The following is a 12,818-nucleotide window of genomic DNA, read 5'->3' as shown; positions in this document are numbered from 1 at the left end:
ACTGAGCTTCCTGTTTAGGGTATGTCGAATACTCCGGTGAATTCTGAGGGCCTATAATGGATAGTAACTAGGTAGCCTTTGTAGTTGATGGTGGACTTGCGAGTCAGCTTGTTATATTGTACCATCATTGCCCGCAAGTATGGCTCGAACTCCCTCGAATTAGAAAAAGGGAGTTGTGTGGCTTTGCCAACCTGAGCATGGTCATTGCAACCTCCAGCACATGGCTGTCCTTTGTAGTCTGCCACTAACTACGACACTCACTCCTGGTGAGTTTCTCCCAAGCAATTGAATTTGCCATAACAATATCATCGCTGTCCTTGGCCTTCCTTGGTGCTATTCGGGGCTTGTAAGGCTTCTATCCTTTGTTCCTACTCGTATTCATACTCCCGACTAAGATTGGTAACTTTGCTGGTATTTACTGATTCCAATTCTTCTACTACCTAGACCAATTCATACTTTGCTTCCTATTGAGAATGAATTGCCCGCTAATAATGAATTGCTCCAAGAATGTGTGTCAGCTGTGGATGTTGCATGCAAAAATGGATGTCAACTTGCCATTGTGAGGATCGCACCTTCCAATAAACTTTCAAAATTACTTGTTCGTTTGCTATCTGCCCAAGCCGCCGACAATAGAAGTGAGAAACTGTAAGAACCCCCTCCAATTCTGATTTAAAATTTCAGTTTTTACCCCTATGGTATTTCGTCAAACACTTGGCATACAACTGATCAAACACTTTAAGCTTCAAGGGACATCACAAGACACTTATTTTTAACAATAAGAGGGCTGTTCTAATCACAATGTGACTGCTAAGGAATGACTGATTAATACTAACTTTCAGATGTATAAACATATGAGAGATAATGAGATCATGAATCAATGGAACAGCAGATATACATTATTACAAACAGTTGGCACACCATCTATTAACAATGATAATAGGTAGATAACCTTTAGACTGATTGTTCATGAGACCAATGCTTCATTACATGAGCTGACTACAATTGGACATTATTCTGAAACACACACATATTCAGATCTAGTCTGAAGACGGAGACTGAAATTAACATTTTAACCTCAAAAATGCAACATAGAAGGGGCATTAATGAACCTGTACAATCTGCAATGAAATAGGAAGCTATACTGGTGGATAATTAGGCTCTTTGACAGCAAAATATGCCACTTGAGATGACCACCATGACTGCTGTAGTTTGAGCTTCAGACCTGCTACTGAATGTCTCCAATGATGCATCAAAACTCATCGATTTTCTTCCTTATAGCAGCGCCTAACCTCCTCCAATGATTCTTGGGCAAAGAGAGGTGTAAATACATGAAATCGTGGGTCCTAGGAAGGGTGTACCAGGTCTGGTTCAATTTCTTCAAATTAATTATATGAGCACTCTTTCCTCCATCAAATGTACCAAAGGATATCGCCTAAGTCACACCTCCAATCTGCAATCATCAAAATATGGAATCGATGCAACTATGGGGAGATATGAGTGAAAACAAGAGTACCATGAAGTCTGCAACCTCTGTCAACAGCAAGCCAATAACCCACGATCTGCCCCCAATCAATTTCTGAATCTTCAAATAAGAATATCGCTATCCTCCTGGTTCCAAAATATGCCTCCAATATCAATCTTCATCAAATCTGAAAATTCTGAATTCTGAAGCACGAGGTCTGATATGAAAACTCTTTAGGCACAAATTGAAAAGCTGAAGTACTCCTCACTCCTTTAGCAACCCCTTAGAGGATCTTTCACCTCCTCAGTTATGCTTGACCAATAGGGAGGTATCGTTCCCTAAGATCTTCTGCGGACAACTAGTGTCTTCACACTCACAAGAGATAACAACCAAACAACTGATGCCTAATGTGTCTTCCCTTTCTTCTATTTATACATTACTTGTCACATCACAAACACCTTCTAGAAGATAAGGTTAGGTACAATTTATATTATTTTATACCTTTTTAAATAATTAATTGATAAACACCGACACGTCTCTTGATACGTGTTATTTCTTAAATCATCAAAATGTTAATAGATAATGAGATGTGAAGCCTCAAATCACCACAACATGACCCCCAAAACACTCCTCTTGGCCTACGAGGGTCTGATAATAGGCCAATCCCGTCAAATACTGAAGTCTAATGTGAAGGGGACATTACAGAAACTATACAAGATGTTTTTTGCAATGTGTACGATGTATTTTAGAACGGGTCATACTGTGGGTTTGTGAAGGGGTCATATGATAAACTTTTGAACCGGCCGTATGTTGCTACAAGGAATCTACTGTATGACTTGGTAGTGGAAACTTTGCACCACTGACAACGAGAATGCTATATGACTTAACAACGGGAATGCCATTCAATTGGACAATGAGAATGATTTTACATTTAAACTCAAGTGCAAAAGCCACCATACAATATGCACTATTTGTCGTATGTTATTAGTGATTGGTTGTATGATAAGAAGTGCTTGAGTCCATTCAATGTGTTGAGGAAGTTGTACAATCAGCTTGTGAAAAATCCGTCATACAAGAGGGATTTGGCAAAGCCATACAATGTGTTGTTGGGAGTGACGAACCCTTCTTCTTGCTGAGAGTAAAATATAAATATAATACCTCTACCATTGAGAATGATAGATATAATGCCATTGTCTATAATGAAAGGAATAAGGTTGCTAAGAGTGAAATATGTAATGTGTCCGAGAATGAAAAATAAAATGTTGCCAAGAAGAAGTATAATGCCACCGAGTATAAAAATTATAATACTGTCGAGAATAAGAAACATGATGTGGTCGAGAATATGTCTACACCTTTAATAATTTTTTATTTCTCACTTTTATATATTTGGCATTTACTTGCCTCTTTATTTTTCATCCATACTTTATAACATTTTTAATTTGGACCCCTTATTAATTTTTTTTCTTGACAATTTAATAAATTTGCCCTTGCACTTTATTATATTCTCTGGATCCAATATTTTAATTAATAATTCTTCTTGCTCCACTCATTATCCTCTTTAATTTTTCTTGGCTTCGGTTTTTTTTGTTTTTTTTCTACTGGCCTCATTTTTTTTCTTTTTGTTCTCATTCTCCAACCCTTTTGTAAATTTTTCCTTTTTTTCGGTTGGCCCCATTTCTTTTTAATTTTTGTATCATGCCTCCATTTAAATGTCTTCCATGGCCATTCAAATCATTTTTCTTTACAACAAGTATCAACGAATTCAAGATGAATTTTTTATCTAGCACTGTACCTTTTTGCATGTTGCGACCGTTAGTAGTCTTTCTCCTCGTTGTTGGTTCCATATGACATTTTCTCCTTGTACAAGAAGAGTTTCAGTAGCCTTCTTCACCACTTGGCACATTTTAATAGGAGGGTAGGGTAGAGATGGTGATGTTAACCCCTTCGCTTTTGCACACGAGATTAATTCTTCATTGTATCCATCCCTGTTCAATATCATAATAGGTGGCTCCATTAACACCGGTCTCAACTTTAGCTCTTATCCTTCCTCAATAGACTCGGTTCATTCCACCCGTTTCTTGCTCTCTTCCAACTCTTTATTTGCATTGATCTCTACTTTCATTTTGTGGCTTACTTACTCGAGTCAGTGATAAGTGTAGGGGTTGTGTATGATTTTGGTACCATTGCGAAATCTTATCTCCATTGGTAGTGGTCTGCACATACAGTTAATTAAAAAGCCATTCCTTTAAAGGCATGTCCCTGAGTCTATACTCTGTTGCTATTCTTAGGTTTGGAACCATGTACTCAGCAGTGACAATTGTTTCATGACTGTTCATCAACTTGAATAGTGTGTACTTGGTTGTCACTTTGTATGTCATATGGCAGGCCCACCATACAATTGGCAAATTCTCCTCCCAATTAGCCTCTTTGATGCTACATTGATTTATGAATGACTAACACCAATACGTTGTTTGTTGATTCAGCTTGACCATTTGCTCTCGAGTAGTACGAACTTGACAAATTCTGAAATATCTAGAACTCCGTTGTCATCAACCTAATGACATGATTGACGAAATGTACTGAGTCACTTGTAAACCAGAATTGGAATACCATACCTTGTGACAATCTGCTCATAGATGAATCTCATTGTACTCAGTCGTATTGTCAGGCAGTTCATATGCATTTGCCCACTTTGTTAGGTACTCTATCACTACAACTATGTATAAACATTGGTGTAGTTGGCTGACCTTTAGTGGATAGATGAAGTCTAGCCCCCACCTCTCAAAGAGCTCCTGAGTTTGTGAAGGGAATGATATATAATCTTGCTTGAGAGGTTTGTCCATTTTCTGGTAGGTGTCACACCCTACTACCCACTCTCGGGCATTGGCGTGCATTGTCGACCACCACAACCCCACTAGTAGAACTTTTCAGGTTGTGGCATCTAGACCCATGTTGCCTCCCTATGAGACGGTGAGACCTTCACGAGCTTCCTTTAGTATGCTCGATATTTTCTCTTGTATTACACATTGCCTAAGAACCTGATTAGATCGTATTTTATATACTAATTCGTTTATTATTTGGAATGTTTTGCCCTTTAGGGTGGCTTTCTTCTCTCTCCTAGTGGCATTTCTTTTGGGAAGGTGCCTATGGACAAGTACTCTCCGATATTCTTGTACCAAGGTGGTAGTGCCACAATTTGGAATATGCGAGTCTCAAAGAAATCCTCATTTACTCTCTCAGGGGTTTCTCTCAACTTTATCCTTAAAAGATGGTTGGCTATTACATGACTTTTCCCTAGTTTGATGATGACGGTGAATGTAAATTCTTGGAGTAACAACAACCATCTACTCACCCAACCCTCGATAATTGGTTTGTTTACTAGATACAAAAGGACACCAAGTACACCATTCTGAGTGCTTCTCTCTTGGTCATGTTGTAGTTCTTTTCTACCTTCGACAACAGTTGACTTGCAAGAAATACAAGATAGTCTAGCCCTTGGGGTCCCACTTGCTTGAGTGTTGCTCCAATAGCATAATTTGATGCGTCATGTACATGGAATTCTCGATTCTAATCTTCGTACGCCAAGATTGGTGAACATATCAGCCTCGTCTTCGGTTCATTAAAAGCCTTCTCCTGGTATTCAGTCCATATAAATTGTTGGCCTTTCCTTTTGAGTATTTCTAGTGGGTAATAAATTTGAGCAAAACTCTTAATAAGTCTTCTATGATAACCAACATGCTCAAGAAATGATTTAACCCCCATGATATTCTTTAGTGCTTCCATTTGTACAATCACCCTTATCTTGTTGGGATTTGTCTTTAGTCTAGCCTTGCAAACAATGTCACCTATTAACTTGCCTTGGGGTACTATAAGTCTGCATTTCTCCGGAGTGAGTGTCAGTCGTGCTTTTCTACATCATTCCATACACTCTCTAAGTGCTTTCAAGAATCTCTTGACCACTAAATATTGACCAATCATCCAGAATTGCGTTGAAATTCCCTACAGACATTGTGTGACTCTCTAAAATGTCATCGTAGCATTGCAGAAACTGAATGACATTCTATTGCATGCATACACGCCATCTTCAACCATGAATGCCATGTTTAGCTTATCTTCTTCAACTCTGCTTATTTGATTGTATCCCAAGAGTTCATCCATGAATGAGTACATCTCATGACCAACCACTTCCACTAGGATTGAATTTGTGAAAGGGATTGGGAATGGGTCTTTAATAGTGACCATGTTTAGACATCAAAAGTCCACACATATTCTAATCTGCTTTGTCTCCTTTAGTGAAATCATAATTGGTGAAACCCATTCACTCATCTCCACTTCAAAAATTATGCTTGCTTCCAACATCTTCTCAATTTCTTCTTGTACTCTATTAACATAATTCTTATTCATTCTGTAGGGTCTTTTTCTCATGGGCTATGCACCAGGTACGAGAGGAATTCTTTGTACGCACAATTTCGGTGGTATGCCCTTGAGAACCTTGTACGTCTAAGCAATAGTGTCTTTATACTCCATTATGCTCCATGAATATTGTGAATGTTGTTGCCTCCAACACTCTATCCCAATCGTCACTGACCAAAATTACTCTTGGGTTGTCTTTGTCACCCAGGTTTACCTTCTTCATGCTCATCTCCTCATGCTTTATTGTCTTGTATCTTTCAAAATGATGAGCCATTGTATCATCCACCCGTGCTACTCCCTCGTATTCCTCTTACTCTAGAGGAAATGTGTGGCTCATTGTCATGGTCTCCTTCATTTCTTTAATGTGTAGCATGTTGCATTTAGGGTGAAAAACTTCATAAGCTTCCATTTGCTAGTGTAACAATCCATTCAAGGAATTCGTCTCATCTTTAGAACAATTCACCAAATCAAGCACCCCCTCATATCATTTAAGTTCCATGAATTTTTTGCTTTGTGCATTCTGGACTCTCCATCTTCTCACTTTGACTTCGATGATACCTTATCCTCTCTTAATCAAAATCAGATGTATGCTAAGATTGTAGGAAGAACATACATTGATTCCAAGGTTCCAACTGCATACTAGCGACTTTACTGCGGATATAGACTTGTTTGGTTTTGATGTTTGCTGGTAATCTAAGGGGACTTACGTTTGAATCATTCTTTCACTTCTTTGATGTGGCTGGAGTTTCATCATCAAATATAGCAATTCTGTGATGCTTCTGCTTCAAATGAACTGAATTGGAATGAACCAAAATTAAAGGGGAAAGGGTTAGAAGCATCTAAATCTACTCCTAAGGGCAGTGATATCAATAGATAATGCTCTAATGGATGAATTCCAAATAAACCAAGTTCTTCTTCGCCAAGATTAACTACAACTCTAGAGGAACTGGTGCAATCTTGCATGGATGTTGAAGGATTTTCACATCGAGAAAGTGAGTGCAATCCAAACGACTATCCACAATCAAACTTAACACAAATTTAGTGGCTTGGGATAACTTGACACTGCAACTTATAATCAACAAGATGCAAAAAGTATGAACCATGGAAATTCATCAAACCCCATTGCATTTTCGATTGAAATCAAAGCACTACTCTACTTCAAGTCTTGAAAAATAACTAAAGTGGACACCATCAGAGAACAACTGTTATTATCTCAAAAACTTATCGCAACAATTTCATACAAATCTCCCTGTCCATTATCAATTAATTACATTTTGCTAAGAATGGTGTCCACTATGCATTAAATGCATCATTTCTCTCATATTCACCCAATGTGATAAATGCTCCATTATCTTGCCATGCATTTACTCAGCTGCCATTGGTCAAATATTCCAGCAATGAATGTGCCAACATGTTGCCATGCACTCAATAGATTCTTGCCATTCAAGTGGACCCCGCCGTCATAGGAACTTGCATAATTTTTTCGAGTTGTGCTTCATTAATACAAAATATTCTCTTTGCATGTCGCCGACTCATCTTTCCATTCCGGGCTCACAAAAGACATTTTGGAAGATTTTCCTGCCTTGGAAGAATTTTAACAATCTTTTCCTCTTCTGAAGGATTCCTATACACCTAGAAATTTTGGAGAGCGAAAATCTTTCCAAAGAGATTTTTTTATCTGGAAAGAATTTTTTCGTCTTCTTGAGTTCATCTTGTTCTAAAGGAGATTTTTGATTAGTCAGTCATTTTTTCCTATTTTTAGGAATTTTTTTATTCTGAGCTTTGGAATCAGGAGAGAGAAAATTATTTCTTGGTCAATTTTTCTTGTGCCTTGGAAATCCTTCAATTTTGGCGAATTTTTTCTTCTTGAGGAAGGAATTTTGAAATCTTGAGGTTTTTTCCTTAACCATGAATTCCATTCTTAATTTCATCCTTTGGCGTCATTTCTACCTTGCAAAGGAATTCGTTTTTGGAAGGAAATTTTGAATTTTCTCCCTTACCTCAATTTAGCGCCCATGCACATTCCTGAAGCACAATGTCCATGTGATGGAGGATTTTGTCTTGAAGGAGAAAATTCCTTCCTTACCCATTTCTAGCGCTCTACTTCCAATTTGGGTGCTGAAACCACACGCTGCTGGAATCCTTGGAAGGACAAATCCTTCCTTACCTCCAATTGGTGCTATGACATGAACCCTGGGTGCCAAAAGCATGAACTGCACGAATTTGCTCTTGGAGGAAGAATCCTCCACAACCTTTATTAGGCGTTCCTTACCTTTGACTAGGTGCATTTTCACTAGGTGAAGGAATTCATGTGTTGGAGGAAAATTCCTCCACACCTCTTGTTTGGCGTTGTTCACCTCTACCTGGGGGCTATTAGCACTTGACAAAGGATTTTTGAAATTCATTAACTTTTCCTCCTTGCCCTGGGTTTGGTGCCCATTCCTCCCGAAGTGCACTTTTTTGCTATGATGAAGGAATTTTCACCTTGGAGAAGCATTCCTCCACAACTTCAATCTGGCACTTTGACGCTTGACTTGGGCACTGAATCCACGATGTGGAGGAAAATGGCTTGGAGGATGGAATTCCTCCACAACCTCTGTTTGGTGCTATTCATCTAACCTTGGGCGCTAAAACCACCCCATGCAGGAATTTTCCTTTGGAAGGAAAATTCCTCTTTTAGGCAATTTTGGTGCTCTACACCTGATTTGGGCGCAATTCTCATGTTGAGGAGGAATCCTTGCCTTGGAGGAAAATTAACTCCACAAGGCCATTTTGGCGCCCAACACCTTGCCCTAGGTGCTATTTCCATGCTGTGGAGGATTTTTGGATTTTCCAAGAATTCCTCCATGACCTCCATTTAGCGCGCCCCTTTCCAGATTGGATGTGCATTTTTGCCATAGCAAGGATTTTTTGATTCTCTTCAATGACTAAGGCATTTTTACTCTTTCAAGATTGGGATGCCATTTTTGGATTTGAAGTGGATTCCTCCACCTTGACCACTTCAGGATGGAATTTTACACTTGGCTATTTCTCTGATCAATTGCCTGCTTTTTCAACTTTCCAGATTTAGCTATGAATCTTCAGGAACGCTCTATCTTCAGTGTCTGGACCACTGCCTATGATGAACATTCTAAAAGTAGACTTAATAAAAATTGTAAGTATTTCAAACCGTCAAAATTAGGGCAAACCGGGGCATGATAACAGTTACTAAAAATAGAAACTTGTAAAAATAGTAAGTTTGATTTTTGGCCAAATAAAGACAATCCGGGATGTAGTGAAACTTACTAAAAATAGTAAGTGCTCAAAATTCGCTCAAATTTCACTAGTAGCTTCCTTGAAGGGCTCTAATTTCATTGCAACTTTTAGAATTTCTAAAACCCTAAGGAAAAGGCCTCAAACCTAAGTCTGAAGGGAAAAACCCTAAAATAAGCAAAACAGGTTCTAGACTTGGCCAAATTTACCCAAACGACTTGCAGACTTGATCAAATTTCATCAAAACACTTGTAGACTGGGGAGACTTAAGGGACTGTTGCGAAAAGACCCAAAGAACCAAAACCAAAAGACCAAGAGGACCTAAAGAGTAGGGGGTCCCCATTTGCAATGGGGCGATGTGTGAAAACGTCACAAGTACAACAATGCCAACTCTTCGCTCATCGCTTGATTCCTTGTGTCAATGACATACTTCCGTTGCTTTCGATTGAGTATATTCTGCTTCCAATTGTGGTCCGCATTGGTAGCAATCAGCCATCCCCTCCTTAGCAGTGCTCCAAACTTAGTGATTGCACTGGTTTTTTTTGCCTTGTGTCTACTCCAAGAATCATTTGTGTGTTTTCTGTGTGTGTTTTGTCGGTTTTGTGCCTCTTGGCTTTTTGCTTTATGCATTTCAGTTCTCAGTCAAAATTATTTTAGGTGGTGGTGGTTTTTTTTTAATTATTATTTCTATAAATTTAGAAAGTTTTTGTTAGGGTGAGTCCTGCATTGGAATTGACGAGTCTCTCAAAAACCTGTTGGGCGGACTTGTGAGTCTGGGAAAGACTCACTGAGCAGAATGATACTGGTGAGCAGGCATCCTTTAGGCCTACCCAGACCAGGATTTGGTGGACTTACTGGGTAACAGGCGAGTCTGATAAATCTGGTTGGAAAGAGTTCCCGTAGTTAAATTCAATAATAAATCTGGTTGGTTTACTTGAGAGTTTCTTCCAACTTTACTTTTTTATTCATTTTAGGGGAAAATTGCTGAAAGCATTTCCAAATGATGTTTATATATTTGGTTGAATATATCAATAGAGCCTTATAATATTGTTTTCGATTTTATTTTGGAGTTCCAGTCTGAACGTATGCTTTCTTTTCATATTACTAAATGATATCTACAAAGGTAATGCGTTTAGAAACATTTTATTGATTAGGAAATTGCTCTGACAAATTTACAATTAGTTAACCAGGCTTTATATGCCACGCTCTTGTAGGAATTTGAAGGTAAACTCGTTTGACTTTATGTTAATTATTGGTCTTAATCATTAATCGGTAGCTTCAATGAAATGGGGTAAAATTAACAATGTCTAGTGTGTATTGAGGCTAACTTCAAGTTTCTTGATACTTTTTGTTAGGAGCTGCACCCAGTGTGATTTTCATGACTGACGGTTGAATGAATAAATGAATGTTTTTAATTACTTAGATGAGGCCAAACAGCCTACGGCACCCACAGATAGATAGCAACATGGATAAGCACGAAAGCCCAAAATAAACATGCAGCCAAGATGGATGTCTACTTGAACCCCTGCAACTTTTGTTATCCTTTCTTCTTCAAACAAGTTACTTAAAGAGTGCACATTTAGAGATTTGGTGTACTTGATCCAAATATCTGTGGACAATCCATGATGTAATGTCATTCCATTTCCACCATTTCCAGAGTACAATTACAGCATCTTCTTTCTGCCCAGCATAGAAGCAGGCATCTATTGACCTTTTGAGTGAATGATTAAGAAATCCTAATTTTTATGTTCTCAGCCTGCTTTGGGCTTTCTATTTGAAGATATATTTTAGACGTGTTTTTCTGGCTCTTCTCGAAGAGGTATCTTTTGTTTTTGTGCATTGTCTCTAAGGTTAGAATTGTTGATGTGCAGGTTGAAGTGTTTCAACTGAGACAGAAGTTGCAGTCAGCAGAGAATCGGTCGTCCACTCCCAAGAAATCTTACCAGTTATAATGCTTAAAATAATAACTGTTTGTAATGAGTGTTGCAGACACTATTCATGTGGTTAATTAATGATTGCATTATTTTCCGAGTGTACGAGAGTCCTGTCTGGGTGTCATTTGTTTTCTTGAAAACACAAACGAGTTCTCAAGATTTAATGCAGTAGACAATATGTTCAAGTGTTTATATGGCGAGGAAGCAATATAAGGTGTTTTTTTATGTTTTTGCCAATCACCGAATAGGTTTGATCGATTAACGTAAAGTTGGAAAAATCCACTTATCTTCAGAATTTTTTCAAAATGAAGTAATCTTTTGAAAGTTCCCATCGTTTGCGGGGACTTTGTTAGGCCATTTATTCATGGAGCAATTTCCAAGGTGGTCACAATAATTTTTTTAGCCTGGTTGTGATTTCCTGAAGCTATTCCTTACGCAGGAGACTCTTTTCAACACCAAAATTCCGTTATTATTCTCTTGCCCTCATTGAATGTGAGTTCTTTGTCACACCATTGCCAAGGGTTTTTATAGTTCTTGCAGGTTCACAACAGTTTATGAACTGCAAACTAAATGAGCCTAATTTCTTGTAACTTAGATTGACAGTTAATCTTAGAGCTTCTTGACGCACCCTTAGGTTTTTCAGCACGAGAATCTAAAAATTAATGAAATGTTAGATTTAGTACCTATGGAAACATTAAAATTCTACTTGGAAGTTAATAAATAACTTTGAGAGTAACGCCATGTGTATTCTGAGTTTATGAATTAAAAAATGTAGTTTATCTTGCGTCTTTTAAAATTGTAATTTTTTCTAATATTATTTATAATGATCTCTTATGCTCAACTCAATAATTTTCTATTAAAATTGTATTTTTTTCTAATTATGCTGAGAAACAAAAATCTATTTTTGAAACAATTTGGCACGGAAATGACAGCTAAATGCATGAAATATGCCATGTTTTAGCTTTAGTGGAGGTGTTATTTTATTACTCCAAATAAAATAGAACCCCCACCACTTGTCTCCAGCTAGATTCACAACTTTTTGCACGCAAGACTCTAATGGATTTGTATTCTTGGTGTTTAGTATTTTAGAAGAACATTTATTTTACAGATGATTCTCTTCTATTATAAGATATCTTTGGGCATATTTTACATATATTTTTTTATATATAGATATACTAGTATTATTTATAATGATCTTTGATGCTCAACATAATAATTCCGAGTGCTTTGTTTAAAGTTGTTATGGAGAAGATGTAATAAACACATGTTAGTAGGAAAGGGAAAGCACTCACTTTGTTTAAATTGAAACAAAATGTACTGATGAATTAGTTGAACACTAAATCAATGCCAATATCTAATAATGAGTGTGATTCACGTTTTAGTTGAATGGAGTTTTCAATTTATGAGAATAAGATAGGTTTGGGTAAAATTGGTAAAAATTATTCAAAAATATTTGTTATTAAATGTATATAAAAATGATTATTAAAAATTAGAATATAAAAGAAAAATACTATTAACTTTAGTTATGTAATTAAAAGTGTAATATAGCATTTGTATGATACTAATCCTCTTCTCTCATAAGAGTGGTTTTTCCCATAGACCAAAGATTCAGACCATTGTTATTAGAGAATTGTTTTCACACATTAGTATAAAGATGCATACAACAAAAGGAAGTTTGTTCACTTTATTTAACTTGTGTTATCAAAAATCATAATTAAAAGCATCTTCAAATTGGTGAAGTTGAATGAAGCGCTAGA

The 12,818-nt window shown here is 37.3% G+C and overlaps 1 protein-coding gene across 4 annotated transcripts in view; it reads left to right on the top strand.

The window, feature by feature from the left end:
- Positions 1-11,422, top strand: part of LOC131030978 (acyl-CoA-binding domain-containing protein 6) — a 125,225-nt gene extending 113,803 nt beyond the window's left edge. For all 4 annotated transcript variants that reach the window (XM_057961959.2, XM_057961961.2, XM_057961962.2 and 1 more), the window contains one exon: positions 10,999-11,422. In XM_057961959.2, coding sequence (XP_057817942.2) covers positions 10,999-11,079 — 81 coding nt within the window. In that variant the 3' untranslated portion in view covers positions 11,080-11,422. The remainder of the gene's footprint in view (positions 1-10,998) is intronic.
- The last annotated feature ends 1,396 nt before the right edge of the window (positions 11,423-12,818 follow it).

This window comes from Cryptomeria japonica, chromosome 9 (genome assembly GCF_030272615.1).
Source record: "Cryptomeria japonica chromosome 9, Sugi_1.0, whole genome shotgun sequence".
NCBI lineage: Eukaryota > Viridiplantae > Streptophyta > Pinopsida > Cupressales > Cupressaceae > Cryptomeria > Cryptomeria japonica.
The sequence above is the reverse complement of the archived record's forward strand: the minus strand, read 5'-3'. Positions and strand labels throughout refer to the sequence as shown.